The following is a 27,977-nucleotide window of genomic DNA, read 5'->3' as shown; positions in this document are numbered from 1 at the left end:
TAAACTGGGAGTTTCCCCACTGGCTTTATTTGTCTTAGCAAGGGGATGGAGAAGACAACTCAAAGTCTTCAGCATGCACAGTCACCTCTAGAAAGCTTCTTACATCTATTTGGCTATGAACAGATTTACTTTGTAGGTAAAATATCAGCTACAGTCTCTTTTGGGTTTTTCTTCAGCATGATCTACTCATTTTACTGAACTGAACAGAAAACATCCCTAAAAACAATTCCATCTCACGGAGAAGTACAGATAGGGAATTCCTGTGAACAGGCATATGCTTCCTATGGAACTGGCTCCTCCTTCCCTCAGGGCAGTACACCACGCTGGATCCAAAGCCAGGTGGCAGTGCAAACAGATTCCTCCACGCTCAGGTTTGCTGTCACACTGTGCTACATTTCTGCTGGTTGATAAAGAATATCATCTGTCCTGCTTTGATGTTCACTCCTCTGTAACTGAGCCTCACAAAAACAAAGCTGTGCCTAATGGTAAAGAAAAGCTTTGTCTTGACAGGCCCAGAATTTCCTCTCTCATGTCAAACGAGATGTTTCTACACACTTGTGCTCTTCTTTCAGAAGTTTAGATAAAATATTCAGCACCCACAATCCGGAAGCCTTTGTAGTAGAAGCAACAGATCATTTCTTTTTTTGTCTGAGGAGATGTTGCTTTCGATTGCACAATTAAGACTATGGAGTGTGGCTCTTTATTAACATGCTTGAAATATGACAACGTAGTAAGAGCATGAACGAGGATAAAGCACCTTGCAGGAGTCTGTGTCCCATCAGCTGGGATGAAATTACGAGAGGTTCCCACATCCAGCAGGATTCTCCACCCTGAGCCACACTAATCCGGTAGATCGTTAACAACCATTTGGGAGAAGGGGGCGTTCAGCCTGTCCAGTTCATCCACTTGGGGGGGATGATGCATTATAACCTCGTGGTCCTCAGACACATCATCCCCCACCGTGACCAGGTTTGTTAGGGATTTGCTCCGAACACACTGGAAATCAACGTGGCGGCTCTTGCCCTCCTCCTTTTCCCAGGACATCTGGATGAACGGCCTCTGCACGTAGTTGTAGATCACCTCAGAGCGGCCACCAGGCCTCCTCTTCACCTTCTCCTTGCAGGTGGGATACCCTGGAAACACAGACAGCCAGTCAGCTCCACTGCATCCCTCTGACTCCCAAAGGGACAACAAGATTCCACAACGCCCAGGTAGGAGTGATGGTGGTGTCAGGGTGGGACACACACAGAACTCAATAGAAAAATGCTCAGATTCCACATTTGGCATTATTGGCTTGCAAAAGACTGTTCTCTTTTCCCCTACAAAGGAGTTCTGGAAGGCTGGACATCCTTCAAGAAGGAAAACTTAAAGGTCCAGGAGCAGGTCATCCCCATGTGCCAAAAGATGAGCCAGTGAGGATGAGAAGGAAAACGGGGCAGGCAAATCAGGAGGACTGTGAGGATGTCGTGAGGTTATGTGGGGAGAAAATGAGAGGAGTCAAGGCTGAGCCCAGGTGTGCCCAGGTGGGCAACAAGGCCAAGGGCACCTAGGCTGTACCAGCCATGGAGTGTCCAGCAGGCCCAGAGCAGTGATTGCCCCCTATGCTGGGCCCTGCTGAGGCACCTCGAGTACTGTGTTCAGTTTTGGGCCCCTCATGGCAAGAGAGACATTGAGGGGCTGGAGTGTGTCCAGAGAAGGGAATAGAGCTGGGGAAGGGTCTGGAGCACCAGGACAGGCTGAGGGAGCTGGGAAAGGGGCTCAGCCTGGAGCAAAGGAGGCTCAGGGGGACTCTCTGGCTCTGCATAACTCCTGACAGGAGGGGACAGCCAGGGGGGTCAGGCTGTGCCCCCAGGGAACAGGGACAGGAGGAGAGGGAACAGCCTCAGGCTGGGCCAGGGGAGGTTCAGGTTGGATATAAGGGAAAATTTCTTCACCTAAAGGGCTGTCCAGCTCTGGTACAGCTGCCCAGGGCAGTGGTGGAGTCACCATCCCTGAAGGGATTTAAAAGACGCACGGATGTGACACTTGTGAACACGGTGGGTTTAGCAGTGCTGGGTTAATGGTTGGACTCAATGATCTCAGAGGGTTTTTCCAACTTAAATTATTCCATGATTCTCTGACAAGAGGGAGCAGCACTGTTTGCAGCCAGTCACAGGTGCTGCATACCACCAGCCCTTCTGTGAGCAAACACAGCTACTATAAAAACAAGACAGTCTCTAAGGACAGAGCTCAACATTCTCCAAGCTCCCTAAGGGAATGCTTGGATCAGCAGGTGGAAGCATTTGACTCCTGTTTCCTGTTTACTCATTCCTAAGGAGGCAAGCCTTTCTGGTACATTTTATGTACCTTTTACTTCCCTTTAAGTTTTAAGCCTCCTGGCCAATTTCAGTGGAACACGGTAAAGGAAGAACATGCTGAGTTTTGACTTGTTTCATAAAAATAAATGTAAAGCACAGAGTAAAGAAGGAAATGCCTGCAGTCCAGAGGAAACCAGGTTTTACTGACTGTGGAGTCAACTGGCTGTGCATTTCCCTTGCTGAAGCAGCGCTTTACCTTCGATGCCAATGCGAATGTTCTTCAGGCCTCGTTCCTTCAACACAGCTTTTGCCACGTCCCGGTTCTCGATGTACTTGAAGAATCTGTACAGCTTGGAACTGTAAAGGACTTGAGAAATAAAAAGGGTGATTAGAATCTACAAAGAGGAACATTCTCCCCGCTTTTGACATGCCCTGTTGTGCCAAAAGCCAGGTGTGGTTTCCAAGAATTATTTCAGGTGTCTGTTTTCCTCAACAGGAGTAATTGCACTTCCTTGTGGGAAGGCAGAGATGCACATCACAGTCTCGACAGACTGGGTGGTGATGGGAGTGTAATGCAAAGAGTATTCCCTCACTAAAGAGCCAGGAGAAGGTTGAGGGAGAGGCAGAAACAGAAGGAAAGTGCAGTGAGTTCTGGGATCAGCTCTAACTAGTGAGGTATCCTGCCTCCAGCAGCACCAGCTCACACAGAGCACACAGATCAGTGCCTCCTCCTGGAGGAGCCACCTTGGGAATGTGTCCTTTCCTTATGGCTGGGTGTGTGTGGGACACAGTGCAGAGCCCTTACTTTGTGAATACTCCTCTCCCATGGGAGGGGGATGATCCTCATCCCAGTCCACGGTGTCCTCATCTGTCAGCACGACGATGTGACACTCCCTCTCCCCCTTCCTGGCGCTGTCCACCATGATGGGCAGGATGAGCTCCTCCAGGTAGCCATCAAACTGCTTGTGAGCTCCATCATTGGAGAGCTCGTGTAACAGAGCACCTGGGGAGACACAGATCAGAGGAGCTTTGCTACAGTATCAAAATATGTCCCAGCTCTGCTATTCCCAGATCCATGCAAGAGCACAGCCAGAATTCTTCTCCAGACAAAGTGCTCAACATATGTTCAGACACATTGACAGCCCCCAGATCCAGAACTGGCAAAATCAGAAGTTCAGACTGCATTTCAAAGGGGATGCAAATTGCACTGCAGAACCATCCCATTCCCATTAAAAACCCACCAAGCTCCAATCAATACAGTGAAACAGCAACAGACTGAATAATTAATTCATTATGGTACTTAACTTGAATTTCCAGCAACAACCTCTGCCCTTGAAAGTACATTTTGCTGCCTTTTCTGGGATCACTCATCAGAGAACAGGGCAGGAAATTCCACCCACAGCCTGTGTTATGATACCACACACCTCATTTCGATAAAGTGCCTTTCACAGACTTGCTTGTGTTAAAAGTATTTTCTTTTTGCCAGCATGCCCACCAAAAAGCTGCTCCAAATCAAATCCCTTCATGACCAGGAACTCTACTACTTCCCAGATTTGGTATCCTTGGTTCCTGGTCTGCCCATCAGCCTTTAGCCTTAATTATTCATGATTCTCTGGTACATTTTGGATAGGGGTTATAATCCTGCTTTTAGCCCTCATTTTGTTGCCAGGAACAGCAAGCTCTGCTCAACATCTGTTACAAAAAGACTAAAATGTTTATAATTTACTTTTGGAGAAAAGTGCCAGTGTTCTGAAGCATTCAGTCACTTCACTTTGGATTGAAGCAGCCAAAAGGAAGCTGTTTAAATGCAACTTGAGTTCCAGTGAAATCCACACATCCATGCTTAAACTAAAGCACAAGATTAAGAATTGCACTGAATCAGGATCAGAGTGCTCAACACCCTGCAGATGATCTCCTAAGAGCTGATTTCTCTCCATACTTACTTAAATCTTGACATTTGATTGTGTTGAAATCAAAGTTTATGCAGAGGTAATCACATGTGTCTCGAAGGTCTGGGATGGAAATCCCATCAGGGCAGTTAATGATTCCGGTTTTGTAATAATCCTGTGAATAAAAGGACAGTTTTTGGAGAGAAAAGTTAAGAATATCTTGGACTATGATAATTCCTAATTAGTTCTTTGTTTTGTTTACTAATATTGCAGAGATACTGAAGCTATTTATAGCTCTGTGAACAGTAAACCAGCCCTGCTTGTCTGAGAATCTACGTCTCTTTGCAGATCCTCTAGGGTCTCATTAATGATGAGCTCCAGTTAAAACTTTTCCATGGCACAGGGTTTCACAACATCTCATATGCAATATGCATTTATATGTAACCACAAGGTCAGGATACAGCTCAGGAATTAAAACAGCACGACATAGAAAAGGTAAAAGGCAACATGAGCCAATATCTGAAATGTGGACTTATGCCAAAGCCTGCTATATTTCTTCTTTAAAAATCCCAATGCAAAACGTAAAAACAGAATGTCCCAGGGAGTGCAGCTGCCTGGAGATGGCTCAGCTCTGCACATGTGACAAACAGATTGTTTCTTTCTTCTCTCCCCATCTGCAGAGCTGCCCTTACCAGCACGGTGCGGAACACGGCCGAGCTGATCCCTTCTGCGATCTCATATTCGCCCTTCTCATTTGGCCTGGTGAAATTGTACTCTCTGCCTGGCCCAAACATCCTGAAGAGATAAAGAACTGTGTAAGTGCACAAGAACATGGAAACCCATTTATTACACAGACAAACAGGTGTACTGGGGTTAAAAAATTCTGCCCTGTTAGGGTGGGGAGGCCCTGGCACAGGGTGCCCAGAGAAGCTGTGGCTGCCCCTGGATCCCTGGCAGTGTCCAAGGCCAGGCTGGACAGGGCTAGACCACCCTGGGATAGTGGAAGGTGTCCCTGCCCATGGCAGGGGGTGGAATGAACTGAGCTTTAAGGTCCCTTCCAAGAGAGGCCATTCCATGATTCTGGGATGAACCCCAGCAGTGACACAGAGATCCAGTAATTTAAACCTCCACTCCAACCTCTTCCATAGTAAATAAGGACAAGAGCTGGCTCAGGGAGGCCTGGGCTCTGTTGCTATGGCTACTGCACAGTAAGGAACAGGCCAAAGGAACAGATCATTCAGTCCTGGGGCAGAAAATCCCCTGGCAGTAAAGCCCTTGCACTGACCTACACCAGATAACTCCACGTGGCTTTTGATGCCTTGTTTAACACAACAACTCGCACAAGGGTCAGTGACCCTAAAGAACCCTTTGGTCAGAGAGGGGGAAAGTGCTGGCAGTACAGCACATGAGGGTTCCTTGGTGCAGAAACAAGCTCCATCCTCTCAGCAGGAGCCGAGTAACTTCTCTTTCAGGAGAGTATCGAGAGGTGGCAGCAGGAGGGGAAGGAGCATTATCATATTGCCCATTCAGGAGGGAGGTTATCAGCTGGGGACACATGTACTGCCTACAGACCAGGCAAACACTTGGGGAGAAGGCAAAAGGAGACCACATTAGGCTAAAAATGTGCATTTTTGATGGAATTGGACCAAAGGGAGACTTATCTAGGGAACTACCAACTCTCCATCTGGTCAGGTCTTCTGGGTTTCACTCACAGCCAAGTTCTGACTGAGGTCACCGTGTGTACAGATGATACCACAAAACAAACAGTACATGTTTATTCCACTTTAACAAATATTAGACCGTCTTGAGGTACCTTGGAAATAACAGCAGTGACCCACCTTCCCAGCATGGTGTCAGGGTGAGCAGTGAAGATCTGGGGATTCACTGCAAAGCGAGTGCCATCTACCACCAGGGTCACTTTTTCTGGAGCTACTGTCTGGGAACTGCTTCCATGCCGTTCCTGGGTATTAAAATATTCCAGCTGCCTCTTATTTCCATCTGGGAAATGGCAGTTGTGAGGTTCTTCAGGAGCAGACAGCATGCCACTGATCTGGGGACTTACTGGGCAAGCGTTGTGTCGGCATTCAGAGTCCAGAGCTGAGGGACACAAACAAATGTTGCAAGGGAAGAGAGAATTTATTGAGAAACATCATTTCATAGTAACACTTCCTACTGAAATGAGAAAACTGAGTCATGCAATAATTAAGGATGCCAACAGCCATAGCTGTCAGGGGAATGCTCTATGACATAAAACTAGCTGCTATTGAACTGAACCAGCAGCTGGATGTTCTGATGAACCATTATGCCTAATGTTCCTCGTTAAAGCAAGATGGATTCAGGTGCAAAGGGCAGGAGCACACGAATTAAACAAGGCCAGAAATACAGCCCCAGACTGCTGGCAGGACTCCCACAGGAAGCTGAGCAGCAGCACACACCTCACCACGGTGGTGGAAGGCAGCAGTGCCCAGTGCCAGCCCGTGGTGGGCACACAGGACTGTCCAGCTGCCCTCAGTGAATCTGCTCAGGGTGATCTGAATCAGCCCCAGGAGGAGCTGGCTGCCAGGCCATTCCCATGGCATGATCTTGCCAAGACGCTGAACTCTGCTGTGAACTGCTGTCCTTTAGAGCAGCCTGGCATGGGCAGGTCACGTACCTCCCAGTGCAAACTGCCTTATGATGCTGGAACATTTTCCAAAACAGGATGCCCCTCAAAACCCAAAAAATGATCTCCCTTCAAATTACAGGGTTGAGGACATTATCCTTACCCTTACCCTCAGTCCTGGGAACTGCAGGGCTGTGACCTCCTACCACCACAGAACTTTCTTCTGACTCATGGGCTGCTACAGTTCTGTTTTCCACAGGACAACTGGACTCCAGATTTCTCGACCAGTCTGTGCCCCCAGCACAGTTCACATTCATGCTGGGCCTCCGTGCTGTGAGGAGTTGCTGGCGTTTCCTAAGAGAAGAGCTGGAGAGAGAATCCAGGTTGTTAGTTTTGGAAGAAACTCCCTAGCAATGAAGTTCAAATCCTTGTATCTGGTACCACAAGCAAGGTCCCTCAGGCTCAAAAGGCATTTCTTCAGGTATTTAACTGTGTTTCAGAGGCTTATGGTGTTAGTTATGCCCCTACCCTCACCTAGGAAGAGGGGGGAAGAAAGTTTTAAAGTAATCAGGGGTCTATTAAATCTATTTAATCTATAGACCTTCACATATTTAAAGCTAAGTCTAAAGCTACTGATGCCTTTAGATCACATGTGTGCTCCTGCAAAATACCTTCCTGGCAATTACCAACCCTCCAGACCTCTAGAGCCCTTTAAAAATGTTTATATTCCTGACTCCCAGTGCTGGCACAATGAGCTCTACAACCTGTTTACAGCCTGAAATTCAACCTTTTCCCAGTTAACAGCTCAGGCATTGCCTCTGAACCACTCTGAGGTTTGACCTGGAGGTTCCCTGCTCCCAGTCATTGCTTGGTTTTGGTTCTTTCTCCTTGATTTATCCTGTGCTGTCACACAGTGCTTCCCCCAGTGTTTACTCCACTGCAGTCCCACAACAGACACTCTTCCTCCTTATTTCTATTTTCAAGATCCACTTCACTTCTTTGTATCTCCTAACAGATCAGATCTCTTTGCTGTCTCTTTCCCTCATTCTCTCTGGCATTTGTTTTGCCCTGGACAAGAACCAGCTCTCCTTTCTTGGCTTCATGTGTTTTCCTTTCACTCTCTCAAACATAAAACACCAATTTCCTCATTAATGAATTTTTCCAATTTCCCCCCTGCAGAACAATTGTCCTGTGTCTTTCCCTTGGCTGAGTGAAGCCTGCAGGGCCTGCAGGTGCCATCTCTGATGCCTGGCAGAGCACTGCCATGGCAGAGACAAAGCAGATAAAACAGCACTAATAAAACAGCAAAATGCCAAGTCAGAGTTGCTGAGTTTTCTGGCCAGCACCTGCTGAGGATGAAGGTTTTAACAAGCAGTTCAGTGCTGGGTTTCAAGCCCATCACTACTGGCAGTCTGAATTAAACTTTTTATTCTTAATGAGAACTTAAAAAGGAATAATAATTCCTTCCTTTTGTTCTGTAAACCCAATTCTAAGTTGCCAGCATTATTATATCGGTGTATTTTTAGAAAATCTGCTGCTTATGCATCATGTGATGGTCATCTGAAGAAAGATTTTTGGCAACAACAAAACCATTTCTTTTTTGAAAGGCTCAGGCAGGCAGAACCAGTGACACGAGGAGCCCCCAAGGGTCATCTCAGTCCCAGCAACCAGAACAGCACCCAGAGAGTCACCTCCCCCTCTGCTCTCACCAGAATACCCAGTGTGGGAAAATCCCTTTCCTCACACCTTCCAGGCTGCTTTCTTGTCCTGGCTGCCTGGACCTTGGAGAGACTCCTCATCAGCCCCACCAGAAACCCACCAGTCCCTGTGAATGCTGCCCAGCAGCTGGGAATAGATTCACAGAATATCTTGATTTGGAAGAGACCATCAGGATCAGAGTCCTCCCTGCTGCTCACAGGAGCACCCACAACTGCACTGTGTGACTAACCATCCTCCAGGTGGAATCATGGAATATCCTGAACTAGAAGGACCTACAAGGTCATCCAGTCAAACTCCTGGCCCTGCAAAGGACACCCTAAACCCCACCCTATGCCTGGGAGCATTGTCTGAACACTCCTAGAGCTCTGGCAGCCTCAGGGCTGTGGGCATTCCATGGGGAGTTGTTCAGTGCCCAGCACCTTTTGGGGGAAAAACCTTTCCTAATATCTTAAGTGAGATGGAGCTGGTCACACATGGACAGATCTTTTACCTGAGCAAAGGTAACACAAACTCCCTGTGAACAACCTGAGCAGTCCTCTGCCCTCTTCTCCTGTGTCAGAGCAGCAAAGGGGTGGTAGAAAGTCCAGCAGTGCTGGGCAGTGGGACATGGGGGAGTGGAGGTAAATCTAAATACGAAGACCCCCATACTCTTAAGACATCCTGGAGGGGAAAAAAAGCCCAAACAAAACCCCAACAAAGCCTTTAAATCAATGCCAGAACTGACATTGTCCAATGGAACAAAAAGTCAACTATTCCCCTGTTTCATAGCACTGTAATTACCATGAGGAAATGGAATTTTTCAAGACTCCAAATGTTAAGGTATTTATACAACTAATACTGTGGTTTCAAACACATTCACTGAATTATTATAACGTATGTTTTGATCCTGAGATTAGCTCAGCTGGTTGAAGAATGATGCTGATAACACCAAGGTTGTGCAATTCAGTCCCTGTATGGGCCATTCACTGAATTTGGACTCAATGATCCTTGTGGGTCCCTTCCAACTCAGAACATTCTGCAATCTGTCATCTGAAACAAAATGTTTTAAAATTTGGTAACTGCACTGAAAGCCAAAACCTGTCTTTTAGCATGCAGTTTGATTTACTTAGGGAAAAGTATTTTGAGATGGGGAGAAGAATACTCTTGTCAAGCAGGTAATCAAGATAATCATAACTCTAATCCTAAAGGCAAGATCTTAAGGGGAGTCATTCTTGAGACTTGCCAGCTGTCAGGAGGAATCCCAGAATGGTTTGGGTTGGAGGGACCTTAAAGCATCTCAAGGGTCACCTCCCACCAGCCCAGGCTGCTCAGAGGAACAGACATCACACTGGCTTGTGGCTCAGAACTCTTTTCCCCCCTGCCTTAGCTTTCCTATATTGAAACAATATCCCTGATAAAACTGATGCTACCACGCTCACCAGGGAGCAAAATTTGCTCTGTGAGCTGACAAGAACTCCATTAAGAAAACAAGATAAGCATAAAATTTATTTCTTGGGCCTCTTTCTTCCAGGAGTGCTCAATTGCTGCAGCTCTGCCAACAACCTCCCCGTGCGGTGCCTGAACAATCTCTTGATTATTTAATGCATTACTCAGCAGAGAGGAGAATTTAGGCAGGAAATCAGATCAATAAGCAGAGTATATGAAGGCAAAGAGCAGCTTTATCCAGGGACACTTAGACTCCATAACTTCCCCAGAACTCTGCCATACAAGCCCCATTTAAGTGATGTCAAATAGCACGAAACACCAACAGACTGAGTTTCACAACAACCAGACTGGCTTGGGTGAATGTTGAAATCTTTGTTCATCACTTCAAGCTCTGAATTAAATGCAGAGACCCAGCACAGCCCTCAGCAGAGTCCTTAACTACAGCAGCTCAGAAATTATTTATAGAACTATCATCAGTTAGGAAGAAACTACAATATACAAATTTTCCCTGGTCATTCTCCCCCATTTTGCCACCTAATCTGCTAACCAGGAATGTTAGGAGAAAAATGTCCCAGCTGTTTGACACCTTTCTCTGTGTTCTTTTTTGTTATACTAAGTTGAGCACCAGCAAAAGTTGCTAAAAACAGCTGCTCTTTGCAATGTGGTGGCTCTCCCAAGCACAAGATTCGACTTTTCTCTTTCCTGGAAGTGGAACATCCAGTCCTGCTGATCATCCGACCCGGCTCAGGCTGATGGCATTTCCCTGTCCTCTGGCCCCTCTTGGCATGCCCAAATCCTGCACATCGTGTGTCAGCAGAACCGAGGGAAATGACAAAAGATCTTTTGGCACATCTGGCTGGTACAATAAATCCCCAAACTGGTCATTTAACGTGACAAATATATTGCAAACACAGCCAGAACCCAGTGGGGAAGCAAGTACATAAAGACTTCAAGGCCAAACTCCTGCCTGACCAGCTTACAAATGTCCTGGTTTCCTTTCATGCCCAGGATCAAGGAGAACTACCCGTGGTGGGGATGAATATCTACAAATAATAATTAGCACTATTCATCTTCAAAGCTTTTTACAAATATTAACTGCTTATTGCTCCTAAGAGCCCTGAGAAGCACTGCAGGGAAGTGTTTTATGAGAGAAAACAGGGACACAGAGGAGGAGACCTAATCCTCAGGATGAGAGCAGCAGGCCTACTGCTTACTCAGGTTTTACTCTGACTTGTAGCACGTTCACTGCTCAGCTCCCTGGCCATGCACTAGCAATTCCCCTGGGGTAGTAGGACAAATACTCCCAGGCTACCACCACCTTCCTTAGAGGGCTCCTTCCGTGCACATCTCCACCCTCTGGGAAGTGTTAATTGGTACCACAGAAGGGATCATGAGCAGTGAACAGACACCCTGATGTGTTTCCTCACTTCTCCTGACTTGTTTGTGTGCTCAGATCCTGAAAGAACAGGTAAGGACCAGGCTACTGAGGAGCTGAAGCCTCACAGCTGGACTGGGGGAGCTGGGAACTCAGGAGCAGCAAAAGCCTCATGTCACATTCAGCACTAAAGATCAGAGAAAGAGCTCCTCCAGTCAGAGAAAGGCTGGGATTTTAATTTTTTTAAAAGGGAATGAGTATCAGAATCAAAAATGAAAATTCCCATCTGGCTCTGGCCGCTGGTTTTGCCATAGTTGGAGTGTGTGGGTCCCTCCTTCCTCTGGAACACAACAATGTCAAGAATGAGCTGTGCAACTGCACAAACATCTCTGTTCTCCAGTCCCTGTGTTCATGTTCCCAGTGAAATCATCACTATTTGAACTTGTCTAAAGCCTTATCTTTTGTTGAGGGGAAAACATGGAAGTCCTATTTAAATAGTTTTCAGTCACAAAATGGAAACACTTTTCTTTAGCAATGAATCTTTGGCACAAACAATTCATGCTGCAAATGCTTTGCAGAGATAAAGAGGCTGATCCTTGTTCTCTGCAATTCTTAAGAAGGAAGTGTTTTGGAATGTAAAGAGGCTGGGAAGATCTTCAGCACAGTTATCCTTCCCCACCCTAAGGAATCTGAGGCACATCCAAAGCCACTTCCCAATGCAGACAGTTCTCACCCCACTACTGGAAGAGTTGAATGGCTTCTCTTGCATAAACAAGGTGATGTGTGCCATGAAAAGAAACTCAAGTGCTGCAACATGGGCAGCAGAGAAAACCCATTTTGATACAAGACATTTAGTAAGCAAACGAAAACAAAAGTGTCAGTACAAATGTGCTGGTTTTTACTTATTTATTGTATTATATAAATATAATAATTATATTAATAAGGATATACTCCTCATCCTTGGATTTTTTTTAAAGAGCCATTCTAGAGTATTTTAGGTGTGAAGAACTTCATAGAAACTACAAAGAAAAATCATGAAAAGCCAAGCTGCCAAAATTCATTGAGGAGTAAAGCCCTTGCTGCAACATCTGACAGCTCATGCAGGGTCTCACTATCATCTGGCATGGCAAGAGAGAAGTTGTAAGAGATTAAAAATAGTAGGAATGAGTGGCTTTACTTCATCATTTGGCTTGCAATCGGTGAGGAAGGACCAGCAGTGAGTGAATCAGCTGGTGAACAATCCTCCCCTCTTCCTAAACCACAGCCTAACCATCACGACTGAAAAAAAACTCCAAACAACTCATTTTTAAGGTGACAACACTCCTTTAAGTCTCCAAAAACATTCCCATGTACAATTATTCTCAGAAATATGAGCAAGCAGGAAACACGCGTACACAGGGTGTGCCTGACCTAATTCCACAGCCCTCCACTTAGAACAAGATGGATTTCTAATGGAACTGCACGTCTTTCCACAATGGCTAAAGCCTGGCTTTAATTTCTGTCCTGGTTTAACCCCAGAGGGCAACTGAGTCCCAAACAGCTGCGTGCTCACTGCTCCCTGGTGGGATGGGGAGAGAACTGGAAGAGTAACTCGTGGGTTGAGATGCAGATATTTTAATAGGTAAAGGAAAAGAGAGGAGAAGGTTGTATGGAGACCTCACAAAACCTTCCAGGATCTGAAGGGGCTCCAAGGAAGCCAGAGAGGGACTCTTCATAAGGAAATGGAGTGACAGGACATAGGGAATGGCTTCCCACTGGCAGAGGGCAGGGAGAGATGGGACATTGGGAAGGAATTCCTCCCTGTGAGGGTGGGCAGGCCCTGGCACAGGGTGCCCAGAGAAGCTGTGGCTGCCCCTGGATCCCTGCATGTGTCCAAGGCCAGGTTGGACAGGGCTTGAAGCAGCCTGGGCTGGTGGAAGGTGTCCCTGCCATGGCAGGGGGTGGCACTGGGTGCATTTTAAGGTCCCTTCAAACCCAAGCCACTCTGGGATTCTATGACTCAATAAAAGCTGTACATGCAAGTAAAGCAAAAAAGGAATTTATTCCCCACCTTCCCTGGGCAGGAAGGTGTTCAGCCATGCCCAGGAAAGCAGGGCCACATGACTTAGGAAGAAAAACACCATCACTCCCAACATTCCCCCCTCTTCCTTCTTCCCCCAGCTCTATACACTGAGCATGATGCCTTAAGGTGTGGAATATCCATCCCTGGGTCAGCTGGCATGGCTGTGCACCCCCAGCTCATGAGTGGGGAGGGGCAGAAAAGGCTCCGTGTGAGCCCTGCTCAGCAATAACCTAAACACCCCTGTGTTATCAAACCTCTTTTTCCAGCAAAAATCCAAACCACAGCTCCCCATGAGCTACTAGGAAGAAAATTAACTCTGTATCAGCCAAAAGGAGCATAAATTCTTAAAAGATCTCCTTAGAATGTGCCAGAAGTTACTCTAAACGTAAAAGCAGAGAATTAGCAATGGTTGATTTCCTACTCTGGAGAGAAAAAGGGCAATCATGAGTTTAAGATAAATAAGGAGAAGTGTTTCCTGTACATAAGGATTAGGGAATCAGCGTAAGGTATAAACCACAGCAGAGAATGCAGCATGGAGATAACAGATCTCCCCTGGGCTGGGTAAGATTGGTTAAGTAAAAAAGCAGCCATCAAACTTGATATGAAAGATTATAATATTGGCAAGTAGGCAGCAATCCAACTTCTAATTTTCCTAATAACTATTTGCTTCTGATCATCAGATAGAGGCTTTCCCAGAGAGAGAGTGAAAAAGAGAAAAAACAAACCATTCTGCCTGTCTGCTCAGTTCAGCTGCAATAAAAATTCCCCAGTTGCAGGGAGACATTCCAGAGGGCTGTGCAGAGTGACAGTAACTCACCCAGCAGAAAGAAAGATAAAAAGTGAAATGTTCTCCTCTATTAAAAATTGAGACCAGAATCGATGGCTCATTCTGTAACTATGATGGACCTTAAAGTCCACTCAGTGCCACCCCCTGCTAGGGGCAGAGACACCTCCCACTATCCCAGGTTGCTCCAAGCCCTGTCCAGCCTGGCCTTGGACACTTGCAGGGATCCAGGGGCAGCCACAGCTTCTCTGGGCACCCTGTGCCAGGGCCTGCCCACCCTCACAGGGTTTCTTCTCAATATCCCATCTCTCCCTGCCCACCAGCAGTGGGAAGCCATTCCCCCTTGTCCCGTCACTCCATCCCTTGTCCCCAGTCCCTGTCCAGCTCTCCTGGAGCGCCTTTAGGCACTGGAAGGAGCTCTAAGGTCTCCCTGAAGCCTTCTCCTGTCCAGGCTGGACACCCCCAGCTCTCCCAGCCTGGCTCCCCAGGTCTCCCACAAGCAGGGAAATCTGTTTCCAGGCTGAGCCCCAGGCAGTGCCCTGTGCACCTGAACCAAGGGAGATGCTCAGGGCAAGGCTTGGCAGCTCTGGGGTTGTCACTCCTGGCCCCTGTAGATACACCTGGACACTGGAGAACACCATGGAAGTGCATTCACCTGGATTGCAGCAGAAAGAACATTTACCTGCAGCCTTCACATGCTTCTCACAAACCTCCTACTAATCCTCATTTCATTTTCCCAACACGAACACAAGCAGACAATAAAAGCTGATTTATAGGTTGAACCAGCACAGGCACATGACAAAAAGCTTTTCCCGTGTTATGAAATAACTCTATCAATATACAGAGGATTCATTTTCCATCTGGTTTCAAATGATGGATGGAAAATAATGTCCAGCAGGCCTGATGCAATGCAGGACAGCCTGAAAATGTTGGCAAGAGACAGCAAAGGAGGCTGATGAAATGCTTGATTGTTTCTCCCATTCTGTGCATAGAGCTGCACTGTTAGCAAAGTTGACTGACTTACTCATTTACTTGAGGCTTAACAAAAATCCACTGTTTCTCCAAATGCAATTCAAAACTACAGTTGGCAATATGGGTTGAAGGGTTTAACACTGCACTTGCACACCTTGATTTAAGACCCAGGGGTCAGCAGGTCCTTCTGTCACCACCAGTGCTCAGCTGATGCACTGAAATGACCCCCAGCAGTGCCCCACATTCACAGCAACTTTTCTTTTGCCAGTTGACAATCGCCAGGACTGATACATGCAGAAAAATGATGGAGATTTATTAACCTGGTGTAACCTATTCCAGACTTTCCCAAAATAGCAAGGTCACATTGTGGCAGCCTCATCAATGGGACAGATGAAGTGCATCCAGCAATGTCCCATCAAGGGAACAAAATTCTTCACCAAGGCAACAAGTTAATGCTTTTTTAATTTCCCTTCCTCTGAGGCTCACTGTATTTGTGTTAAAGAGCAAAACCAAGCAAACTATAAAGGGCATTTCCTCACACTACTGGCATAAGGACAGTCATCTGAAAAAAATATATTTGGTCCTCATAAAGAGCTTCTTACTACTACGGCACTGGCAACTTTGCCAATACTATCTGATTAAATTCAGCAATTCAAATAAAGCTGGTCATGCCTATACAGAATACATACCTCCTTCCTTAGCAGGAGGTTACAATGTGCAGATCTGATCAGGAAAAGGGGGAAAAAAAAACTCTGACAAAAGATGAGCTGTTGTAAACATAAGCAGGATATTTTTCTCTAGAGACAGGAGGAACAAATGTTCTCTGCTAAAATAGACAATACTGAGCTAAATAAAGTTTTAAGGCAGGTGACACCTATGAGTTACACTTTCTCTCCACCTGGGTTAAATTAAGCTACAAATACTTAGGTAAAAGCTTGCAACAGGAGTTAAGTGCTGCAGACAACAGTGTGGCTGTGTTCTCTGTTCTACCATTTTCTGCAAAACTACTTATAAAGCTTTCAGAAAATCCCACACACTTCAACAAAACATAAAAGCAAGAGCTGTCTTATCCCTTCAGATTTAAAAAAGCTTTTCTTTCTCAAGCTTTGTTCTAAGGCAGTTAAATCCAACTCGTTTCCAAATTCCCACCATTTCAATTCCCGAATTTATATTATGCCAAGTCCAGTTTTCCAATTATAACCTGCAGAAAACAGCGGAAAGACAAGAGCATTTCCGAGGGAGTTCTACCACAGAATCTATCCACCTGCAGCCACGAGAAGGTCTCAGCAGCACTGATCACTGCCATTTGCCGGTGGAACTCTGCAGCAAAGCCTCAGCCGAGCACCCTCCCTTACTTACTGCCGGCTCATCCGTGCTCAGCGCTCCCTGCGAGATCCCGGAATCCTTCTGGAGCACAGGGAAGCACCGAGGCACGGCAAAGCTCCGCGGTTTAAACTCCTGGAGCAGCGATGGTCACACCCCCAAAGCCGGGGCGGCTGATTCATGTAAATATTTCAGGTTAAAAGTCCCTCCAGCTGATTCATGGAAAGTTTGAATATAATCTGTGTTGTAACAGCTTGAAGTCTCCTGTTTTCAGTAAAAGCCTCCTGAATCTCTTTCTCTGCCCAGGTTCCTCAGTCAGACAGTTATTGCTAGAATTGTGTGGTAGAAAAGGCTCAGTTTTATTAAACCCTTGATGCCATTTGGTAAAACGCTCTCCTACACACATCCCTTAGGCAGGCAGGGAGGAATTAGCCACCAGCATTTTTGGTTACGTACATAACCATGTGCACAGAGACTCCCAAGTCCTGGGACTTGGGCTCAAACAAATTTACAGTAACTGAGTGTAAAATGAGTTATTCTGATACATCAATGCATTGCTAAAGAGCCCCAATAAGAACCACCACCTTCCGTCAGTGCTCAGGTGCCATGGCCAAGGCATTACATGTTTCTGACACCCACTGGCAGCTCAAATATTTAAATCAATCGATTCTATTTCCTACTGCTTTCCCCTAAGATGCGGCTGGATTGTTCAGAGACTGCTCCAAACACAATTTCACAAAGCAACAGAGTTAAATATATCACATATCATCACTAATATTTAATTTTTAATGCAAATAGAGTCTAAACAAGCAGGAAATTATTTTCCTCCTGACTCATGCCAGTGATAAAGCTCATGTGTCCTGACAAGTCTGAAAGTGTGACTGAAAGATGATATAAGAGAACTCTTACTTAAAAATAAATGAAACATTACAACATTAAAAAAATTTCCAAATTGTCACAAATTTACTAACTTTTGGATGCAAAAACTTGGGTTTAGGGACAAGATTTTTTTCTTTAATGCCCAATTATTTCATCTGTTTAGATACAGGTGCAATGAAAGATGTGAAGCCTGGTAAAGAGATTGGTGGAATATAAAGAACAACCTCTAATCACCAAGACAAGGTGTCCCACATCAGGTGAGGCTTGTGGCCATCATTAGGAGAAAGAATAAATTTATATATTTTTATATATAATTGATATAATTTTTATAGGTGGAATTTATGAATTAGCTTTTATAATTACCCTATTTGTTTTTAGCACAGCAACTGTCCACTGTGGTCTCTTGAGATGAGCATCGGAATTTTATCAGTGTGTTTTGAAATACACCAGTTTTAATTAATTTATTTTAAAATAACATTATAAACTAAATTAAAAATTTAAAAATCAACAGAGAGAATATCCAGCCTAACCCAAAATTCCTCTCCTCCTTTACAGGGCTTTTAGCTTGAGACAAAAACTTATCTGATGTTTCACCCACGGCAAAAGGCACCAACTTCCTGACTCTTATTTTAGAAAGGCTGCGAGCAGCTCAAAACTCCACCTTCCTTCTCTGGAAGGGATCCCAACAAGTAACTGCTCACTCATTCCCATCATCTGCTACAACTCTGCCTTAACAACTCCAACTGCCATTCATTTCTAACCAATTACATGGCAGCAGCTCAGAAAACTAACAATAGATGGCACATTTTTGAAAGTCGAATGCAGTTACAGGAGCTTTCAAAATCATAACAATGCAAAAAACCAAACCAAACGCCAAGAAACAAACCTGGGAAGCTGCAATGGAATGCATTAAGTTTGCAAGGAAATATTGCCACGCTGAGAAAGAGGTTCAGACTGCAGTTTGTGTCCAGTGTGGAGGGGCAGAGCCAGGCTTGGCAAAATTCAGGTGTCCTCAGCCAGCACTGGGGATCTTTCTTTCCCTGACTCTGGGATGATCCAGGCTGCCATGGGGTCTCTGCCAGGGGAGCTGTTTGCCATCCCCACCGGGCACTGCCTATCTCACCACAACAGCAAAGGCTGCTCAGATAAAGCCACAGCTGAATTCTCCTGTGGGAGGGCAGAGATGCTCCTTAGGAGTTGAGGCACAAAGGGAAGATTATCAGTGTTGTGCTCAGAAACAAGAGAGTCCTCCAAATCAGACACATGGTTTAACTCTCATTAAGATACAGACAATAAGAAAAAGCAAAACAAACATAAGGCTCCTTTCAGAGTGCAGCTGCATTAGTAACTGCAAGTAATACTGAGTAATCCGAAACCAAAATAAACACAGGAGTTTTATTTAGCACAATTACAGCTCTTCGGAAAACACCTCCTGATTTATTTTGAGGGAGGCAAGAGCAGGGGCTATAATTTCATCGAGGTGAGGCCAACCAGTAGCACTCAGTCAATTCGTGTCAGCAGAGAACCTGATACCTTATTTTCAAGAACTGAAAAACAGTTCATGATTTCAAACCAACCAAGGTTTACAAGGGGACATTGGCAAGACACCTCTTGCTTTGTTTGCATGCCTGGATAAATATTTTACATGTCAAGCATAGTTGTAACACTTTCTAAGAATATTCCATTACATTCTTTCTTCTATGACTAATAATTCTTCCACAAAAATATTTGGCTAGTGCTGTGTTACAGCAAAATTAGCCAGGAACTGGAGCCATATTTTGTGGGAGTAAAAAAGGGAAAATACCACTAAAAATATACAAAATTGAAAAAACAGAGAAGATGCCTATTTCAACACACATAATGAGGTGTTTGTGCTGAGGGAAGGTGCCCATTTGGGCACTGGATAAGGTCAGTCTTGAAAGGGAAAAGGTCTAAAATTGAAGTGTATTCCAGAACAGTCCAGCTTGTTTTTACCTTGAAAAGCAAGAACCCAACAATATTCTAGCCAAAACTGCAGCTGGTTTCATGTCTGTCTCAAAGATAACATGCAAAAGAAATGCCAGGACTTTAAAAAAAAGTATTTATTTCAAGGAAATGGTCTTCAAAGCCTCTCCTTGTGAGGAATATTTACTCTTCTGCTGAATAATCCTAGAGGTTCTCAAATAAACTAGCATATTCCAGCAGTAGAGCTTATGCATGATTTTAATAAATCCTTAACAAGAAGATAGGTTTTCCTGCAGAGTCTGCTAATTAAAGAGCCTATTAATGTCCAAAAAGCAGCTCTCTCTAACCCAAGGATTTCAACCCAGTCCTGATCAGACATGACCAAAACTGTGACACTTTAGAGCTCTTAACAAGACTGGATGAAATGAGGTGCTTTTGTCAGTCTCAAGGCACAAGACATCCCTTCTTGCTGCTAAACCTGGAGCACCTCTGCCATGAGCAGAAGGCCCAGCAGGGGAATGTTCCCTCCAGCCTCACGTGCTGAACATGGCCTGGGCAGCACGAGGGGCTGGAATGCTCCTTGTCAGAGCTCCAGCTGCTGCAGGGACAAGTAAAGCCTTTAAGTCTCCTGCCTCTCAATCTGGTTCACAGGAGGTTTTGTTTTGAGTTGTTATTTTTACTTCAGCTGTGACAGCCTTCTAATTAAAGATAGCACTAAGAGTCTGCAGAACACAGGGTGAGAGGCTGGAGAACACTCTATTTGCTGCATTAAGAATCATTTCATCTCTCAGAAATGCAGAAATTCCACTCTGCAAGTGGTGAAGTGGCATTTCTCATAGCTGTTCATAACACCTTTAAAATGCTCTTGGAATGACACAATGACAGCACAAAGTGAAGACACGTACAAGTGCCACAGCCATGGTGTATTAACCAATTTTCTGAAAACAATTGACAGTTTCAAAACCAACTTTTAAAAGGAGAGGCCCATGATCTTAGCAAAGAACATTTTGTAATAGGGACATTAGACAGACAGCACACCATTTAAATATAGCACAGCCCTAATGCACGAAGCTCTCCAGAGCTTTATAATTATCAATAAAGAAACCCAGTTTGCCCCTTGCTCGGCCAGCACAAGGTAACAGAAATCACTAGACTGGTTTCACTTCTCTATCTTGTGCAGTGCATTCCCAGCTGACCTTCTCTAACCCAGCTGTTTATCACTCTCCTTGGGCCTGACAGCACAACTGCACGTGAGCACAGCTCCTTGCATCAAATACACGCATTTTGGTCTTTCTGAGAGCCACCCTGTTCAGCCCTGCTAGGGGATTTCCATCCCCAGGACACTGGGAGCAGTGACAGATCTGTCACAGCAACCTTCCTACCCCACTCAGCACATCTGACCATGGCTTCACCCCGAGCCTGAGACGGGAAAGGGGAAGACCTGCTCCAGCCCCATTACTGGATGTGAAACAGGACAGAATGCTGGGAATGAGAAAGCTCCTCTCCCACGTGCCCAAGAAATGCTCCTGATCAATATTGTTCTCCATTAGTGCAGCATCCAGATTGATGGTTTCGACTGCACTCCAAGGGAGGTTTGAAATGGCTGTGCAGCACAGCTCAGTCTGGAGATCAGCAGCATTTACAGGAAAAATTGAAACCTGCCTAGTCCCAAATGACTCAAACATTAGCTAATTTACACATGTTTACAACAGATGTCAGCAAAGCCTGCATATGGGCAAAACCTAGTGGCCTATAGGTGCTTTATATAAAAGCTGTACCACTTCTCAAATATACCTGAATCCTCTGATTTGCATATGACTGAGTAATCTTATCATTTTTCATATTTGTAACTTGGTCAGTCTGAAAGGAGAAAGAAAAATTAGATCCTATGGAAAAGGGCTAGATTGTGCTGATATACACGAGAGAAACTCGATGGGATTTAAGAAATGAAACTGTGACAGCAAATAAAAATCTGAAATTTTAATAATCTCTATTCAATCTCTATTCCTTAGCTGGACTCCTTTCCCAACAGAGGCAGTAAAGTAGTTTTTTCCAACATCCATATCAGTATAAAGGCCTTTGCTATGTACACATCCATCTCCTGAGGCTGTATCAGTCCCTGACACCTGACTGAAGGGCTTCTCAACCAGCATTAGACTACAGGGAAGTCTGCAAGTGCCTGCTGGAACGTTTCTGTCAATGGATTAGGGAACTCATTCATAACCACCAACTGCCACAGCAGATAACATTCCAGACAGACGGAAGCTTTTCTGTGGGTAGAGATTATCTAACACAACAATTTTTAATCCACTTGCCCAGAGGAAGACGAAATGAGCTCACTTTCACAGAGGTTAAAGCTTCCTTATTCTGTTTTTCTCCCTTGTTTGTTCCAGTTATGTTGAACTAGCAGACGATACTGAGCACGTGAACTGAGGGACTTGGAAAATCCACTCAGCTCATCTCCAGTCCACCCAGAAACTCTGCTGCTGCTGCCATCAGTTTCTCTCTTCCTGCCTTTTCCCTATTCACATCCTTTGTGGACCTCTCACTCCAATTTGTCTGAGTTACCAGAATAACCTGAGTGAGAGCTGCAGTCATTCAGTTATAAAACAGACACCACTTAGAGAAAAATAACGTGAATGGTTATTAAACTGAGCAAATCACTCAAACTGGGGCAGATGCTTAATCCTGATGGTTTACAGGCCATCCAGTGGCATCATGTGCACTCACAGATCCGTTTCAGGAAATGTGACCAGCTGCTGTCCCAGCACAGTGAGCCACAGGGCTGGACTCCAATGGACCCAGCTATGCTTTCTAGACCAGGAATTGCATTTATTGAAAACCCTTCTTTATCAAACACTGCCTTGTTATTTACATCTGCCTGATCTGTTTTGCAAAGCTACGTAGCCAAAAGTTTGCATACAAGCCATGTGGCAGCAGCAATCATTAACTGTTACACACCACTTCTCACTGCTGTCACAAGGTTCAGTTCTCCTGTTTTTATGGCTGCCAAGCTCTGTTTCCTCCTGAAAACTTCCTGATTCCATAGACTAAACTCTGACACCCAGCAGAGGTCAGGGACGTAGCACTGGTTTATGGGAGCTGGTTGGGAAGTGCATCCATTTCCCAATTCTCGGAACAGACACTGTTGCCACTGAAAGCATGACTAACTAAAACTCTAATCTAGACTATTTGTCCACAAATTGCAGAGGCAGATCTGACACAGAGCTGTGCTCTCATTCCTCTGTCTTTTCATCATTTTCATCACCCCTTTTTTATTGCCTCTTTTGGCTATTTCTGTATTGAATCTCAGGTAGATTTTTATTCTCGCAGTAAATAGCTGAGTAATTCTCGAGTCACTCTGACAGTGGGATACATATGACTTGTTACATTTTATAGTTCACAAGGGTATTTCTATATTTGTGTGCTCAGTAGCAAAGCCAAAGCAATGACTGAACACTCCTGCTCCCAGGAGCGATCCATGGATTAACACCATTTTCAATAGCTGCACATAACACATTTGAGGTTGCTCTCAGGGCAAGAAGAAAAAAAAAAAAAATCCCAAATTGCAGAAGAAATTACTGAATGTTGAGCTTCAGCGACTGCAGCCCATGTTCAATGCTGCCTCCAAGACTAACAGCCATTGATTTTCCTTCTCAGTTTCAGGCCTATGCTTATGGACCAGCTGCCCTTCAAAAGTCCTTAGTCCTCTTTTGTGCTCCAAAACGTGGATCCAAAGCCTACAGGGGCCAGTCTAAAGGCTCTGCTGAGGCTGGAGGACACATTGTGACTACAAATTAGAACTGGAGCAAGACACAGGAGGAGAAATGGCCATGAAAGCTGATGGAATAACAGAGGGAAGGCAGGTCCCAGGATTTCAGCTACTCCAGCACCTGTAATTATTACCCTGTAACACTCCCAAAACACATCCCCTCCCCATTGCTTGGATTACACTCCCAGCTGCTCTCTGTAAGGAAGGACAGGGAGGCTGTTCAGTAAACAACTCACATGGTAAGGCCATCCAAAAGCCAGACACCCAAAATTGTACCAACCTTGGCAAAGATGGTCCAGCAGCACTACCCAACTGTCATGTTGGAATTGGAGGAGACATTAGGATCAGAAACCTGAAATCAGAGGGGCTTTCATCAGCAGCCTGGTCAGGTCTTCCCAAAAAACAGATACTGCAATCACATTGTTTCTACAAAAATGTTAATGTTACTAAGTTGGTAATTTCTAAACTTTATATTAGCTCTGGTTATGCTATTTATAAATAAGGCAAAGAAAAAGATGCTGATGGCTCCCCATTCTTTTACATTTCCCCCCACAGAAAAGGTGTTTATCATGCTGCTTGTCTTGATGTGGGTTAAATGAGCTAGTAATAAACCAATCCTCTGGCTAAATTCACTTTTTATTAAGAAACTAATTTAAAAATCTGGAGATCCTTTAGACAGCTCAAGTGACCTTTATCAGCAGGCACCAACTCAGCATTTTTCTTGTAAAGAAAGAGCTCATTATCCACACACTCCTCTGGGATCTCCAGGCAGAGAGAACACAGCACTTCCAGAGTCCACCCCAAGCTGAACCTTTAGAGAGACTCATTTTGCATTTATTAGGCAGGATTTGACTTTCTAGAAGGAAGAGGAGTTCCTGACAGTGGCTTTGGCAAGCAGAGGCAGCAAAGAGAGAGCACTCAGGGGCTATTTCAGGGAGCACTGCAAGGCTCCTTTCCCAGGTTATTTGGCTGCTGAGTTGGCCTCTCATCATGCAGCGACTTTCCTAACAGACTCTGCAACACTGTGATGCAATTATTAATCCAGTCCCACTCCTTGGCCAATGTCCCTTTGTGATCACAGCTTTTGGCAAAGGGGGACAAGTGCTGTTAACGACAGCACTGCAGCCTTACGGCAAATTCATTACCAAGGGGGAAATGTTATTTACTTTACACCCAAATTTTCTACTTATGGTTTCAGGTGTTTCAGTAGAATTAGTAGCAAGAGTTTTAAACAATTTTAAACTTTGATTCTCCTGACTGCACTGCTACACTGTGAACTGAACACTTGGCTGCCTGACACGGGCACATGGAATGAGTTCAAGATAAGGCCAAGTGACAAACACATCCTGGCATGGCTCAAACTTAGGGCTGAAAGTATCACTAATAAAGAGATGATGATTCTTACTTCTCATGACCTGTGCAGACAGATTGAGTCACCACACAAAAAATGTTACAATATCCTGAACTCCAAGCAAACGGTTATGAAACCTCTTGGCTTCTGAGAAGGCAAGACTGAACATGCCAAAACATGAAGGTACCTCAAAGAGACTGAGGTAAGATCAGATTGATGATCAAATCAGCTGAAGTAAGAGGGTTTCTCAATTCTGATGGTTAAAAATACTTTGGGGATGCAAATACATATTACTGGTGTGCAGAGCTCAGGTAAGGCCACCTCTGGAGCACAGGAAGACAAAGTATAACTTTGATTTCACACTGGACACATCCAACAAACCTGGGTGGATCTTAGATGATACATTTCTGTTAGCACAACCAGTGATGACGCTTCTGGAATTACTGTCTTATCTGCCACTCCAAGAAGTGTCTCAAAGCCTTTCCAGAAAGCAAACAACCTCAAGAACACCTAGAAAAACCCCACAATCACTTTCTCTGCCTGTAGGTACATGCAATCTACATCAAACAGCTCAAATTACTTTGCTACTTGGTTCTTACCACTGTTGAGAAGGACAGAAATAATCAGTTTGGTTCTTTCATCTACAACTGCTTCCAGCTGCCCCTGCAGCTTGACTGAGCTCCCTGAACTCTGCTCCCTTATACAGAGTAACTACAAAACAGAAAGCTCCCCAAAAATAAAATGATGTAATGAACTCCTACCACAAAGATCCTTCCTTTCAAGCCCAAATCAAACACAAAACTCATCCTTTAACTCTGGCAGCAGAAGACAGCATCAAAAAATATCAAAAAGCATTTCATGTGCTGCAAATAAGTCTGTCGAAACAAACACCAATAAATCAGCAAACATCTATTTTGATGACAGCAGAACTTACTTTAACCTGTCTTTAATTGCTTTAAGATAAGCTGAAGTAAGTCTAGACACAGTCTGCATAGGCTTCATTTGCTTTACATAAACTGCTGCATTTCAGCCATAAGATCAGAACATGGATGTTATTATGCAAAATAAAGACAAGGGTTGTACAGGCTGCTTTGCAGAAGAGCATTTGTTAGTGACGTAAACACAGAGTTATGTTATAAACAGTCTTTATTTTAGTAAAAAGTGACTGCTTCCCTAAACAGAATAAATAATAATAAAGGCACATGGAAATCCAGTCTGAAGAATAGTAACTCTCACAAGCAGCTTTGTCTACACACTAACCCACAGTTCCTGACCCCAATAATTCACTATTTTGATGCTCAGATCCCTGAAAACATTTCTGCGAACTGAGATATTTATAACCCTCAAATCCAGGTGACTGTGAGCAGCCTCACAGCCCCTGCACAGGGTAATCAAGGACACACCTCACAGGGAAAGAAAGCTGAGCCTTCCTGTTGATTCCCAGACAAAATTCCCTCCAATGTCACTTTGTGACTGCTGCTAATGCCAGCAGGAAGCATTGGGACCGAGGTGAGGACAAGGCTCTCACAGGGACCACAGCTGAACTTTCTGCCTTAAAGCCATAATCTACAGCTACAACAGGATTTGGGCTGCAGCAACCCTGGCAAAGCAATTCAAAACACTCTCCCTACGGAGGTTCTCCATTTCCTGGGTTTACAGAATCCCAAAATGGTCTGAGTGGGAAGGGACCTTAAAGCTCATCCAGTCCCACCCCTGCCATGGGCAGGGACACCTTCCACTATCCCAGGTTGCTCCAAGCCCTGCCCAGCCTGGCCTTGGACACTGCCAGGGATCCAGGGGCAGCCACAGCTCCTCTGGGCACCCTGTGCCAGGGCCTGCCCACCCTCACAGGAGAGAACTTTTACCTAATATCCAATCCAAATCTACAGTCAGTGTGTCACTCCAGGCTCTTGTAAAGAGATTCTCTCAGTCTTTCTGCAGGCTCCCTTCAGCTCCTGGAAGGCTGCAATTAGGTCACTCCAAAGCTTCTCTTTTCCAGCCTAAACTATTCCAATCCTCTCAGCCTTTCCTCCCAGCAGAGCTGCTCCATCCCTCTGATCATCTTGGTGGCCTCCTCTGGACTTGCTCCAGCAGCTCCATGTCCTTCCTGTGCTGGAGGCAGCTCTGCAGGTGGGGGTCTCACCTGAGCAGGGCAGAATCCCTTCCCCTGCTGCCCACACTGGGGGGTCAGCCCAGGGCTTGGGGAGGGCGTTCTGATTCCCATGGCCAGGGGATTTTGATCTTCTCATCCCTAAGTTCTTCTCCCCAGGGCTGCTTTCTATCTGCTCATCCCCAGCATGTATTGATATCAGGTGTTGCCCTGACCCAGACGCAGCTCCTTCATTTTGGTCTTATCAAATCTCATACCCAAAACTGTTTGCACTGTTATCACCCCTTCCCTGAAAAGCCTCAGCTCACTGAGATGGCAGCAGAGAGAGAGGCAGGATCAGAGCTGACACAAAAATGTGCAGAGCTGGGCTGAGGTCTCACCTACTCACCCATTTAGGGGAAAACCCCTTAAAAACTCCTGCTCCTTTCAAAGCACAGTGGGGCCAGAAAGGAAGGTAACCTCAGGCCTAAAAACACACTTAAGAATAACACTGCACCAGAACACGGGTAGGAGGGTGGTGTGTGACCCACCAGCACCCCGAGGGGAGGCTGGCTCCATTCTGGGGGTGGTAGGCACAGCAGCAGCCTCTCCACAGGACACTGGGCACAGTCCTGGCCTCACCCACAGCCCAGGAAGAGGTGAGCATGGCAGGGTCACAGGGATGCAGTGCTAACCCAGGGGTAACAGTCCCAGTCCCCTCCCAAACACAGAGTGCAGGAAGCACCCCAAGACCCCCTTTCCAAGTAAACCCTAAAAGGGTGGCAGCATCCCCATCCCCACAAATCCCCCCCTTAGTGCACACAAGGTGCTGTCCCCAAACACCCTCGGAGCAGCCCCCAAAGCTCGCCAGGCCCCTCCAAAGCACATTCACAACAACAGAGTCCCCTATGACCTCCCAGACACCCCTCAGCCCCCTCCAGCATATCCCCTGTGATCCCCAAACACCCCCTCAGCCCCACAGCCCCTGTGATCCCCAGACACCCCCAGCTCCACATCCATGTCCACTGACACCCTCTTCCAAGCCCCCTGTGACCCCCAAATACCCCTGGAGCTCCCTTCCAAAGCCCATTCACAAGAACGGAGCCCCCTGTGGCCCCCAGAGAGCCTCTCAGCCCCACAGCCCCCTCCTCCCCGTTCCCTGTGACCCCCGAGCCCTCCTCGGCCCCCACCCTCCTCTATACCCGCGGGGCTGGGAAGGCCCCCCCCATTCGACCCCTTTCCGGGACACACAGCGCACCGCGGGCGCCCCCAGGCCCACAACCACTCTCAAAGCATAGAGCGGGCTAAGAAGAGCCCTAGAAGCTCAGAGGTGACAGGCAAGAAGCCCCCAAAGCCCCGCAGGGTCCCCAGCCGCCCCCCCGCCCTCCGAGGCCTCACTCACCGCGTCCCCGCCGCGGCCGCTCCCTCAGGCGGGCGGTGGGCGGGGCCCCGCCGCCGAGCCCCGCCCACCGCCCACGCAGCCACGCGATTGGA

At 45.9% G+C, this 27,977-nt stretch overlaps 1 protein-coding gene across 6 annotated transcripts; it reads right to left on the bottom strand.

Annotated features, from left to right (window-relative positions):
* On the bottom strand, positions 1–27,977 carry KCTD20 (potassium channel tetramerization domain containing 20). Of its 6 annotated transcripts, none has more exons than XM_085082893.1 (9): positions 27,886–27,977; positions 23,324–23,395; positions 6,952–7,154; positions 6,025–6,283; positions 4,879–4,981; positions 4,241–4,361; positions 3,103–3,300; positions 2,554–2,664; positions 1–1,133 (listed from the first exon to the last, which is right to left on the bottom strand). In XM_085082893.1, exons 3-9 carry the CDS (start codon positions 7,103–7,105, stop codon positions 841–843), a joined length of 1,239 nt encoding a protein of 412 aa, XP_084939019.1. In that variant the 5' UTR covers positions 7,106–7,154; positions 23,324–23,395; positions 27,886–27,977; the 3' UTR covers positions 1–840. The 6 variants fall into 6 exon arrangements, with proteins under 6 accessions (XP_084939019.1, XP_084939020.1, XP_084939021.1 ...); XM_085082894.1 differs by lacking the exon at positions 27,886–27,977 and adding an exon at positions 26,260–27,236; XM_085082895.1 differs by lacking the exons at positions 23,324–23,395; positions 27,886–27,977 and adding an exon at positions 16,485–16,622 and having other exon boundaries at positions 6,025–6,146; positions 6,249–6,283.

Source organism: Lichenostomus cassidix, chromosome 26, assembly GCF_008360975.1.
Source record: "Lichenostomus cassidix isolate B80296 chromosome 26, HeHo_3.0, whole genome shotgun sequence".
Taxonomy (NCBI): Eukaryota; Metazoa; Chordata; class Aves; order Passeriformes; family Meliphagidae; genus Lichenostomus; species Lichenostomus cassidix.
The sequence above is the reverse complement of the archived record's forward strand: the minus strand, read 5'-3'. Positions and strand labels throughout refer to the sequence as shown.

Excerpts from the sequence above, each read along its gene's own strand:
- KCTD20 (XM_085082891.1), bottom strand. Across the intron at positions 3,301-4,240 it reads AATCAAATGTCAAGATTTAA|GTGCTCTGTTACACGAGCTC; the intron begins GTAAGTATGGAG and ends GTGTCTCCCCAG. Across the intron at positions 1,134-2,553 it reads CATTCGCATTGGCATCGAAG|GGTATCCCACCTGCAAGGAG; the intron begins GTAAAGCGCTGC and ends CTGTGTTTCCAG.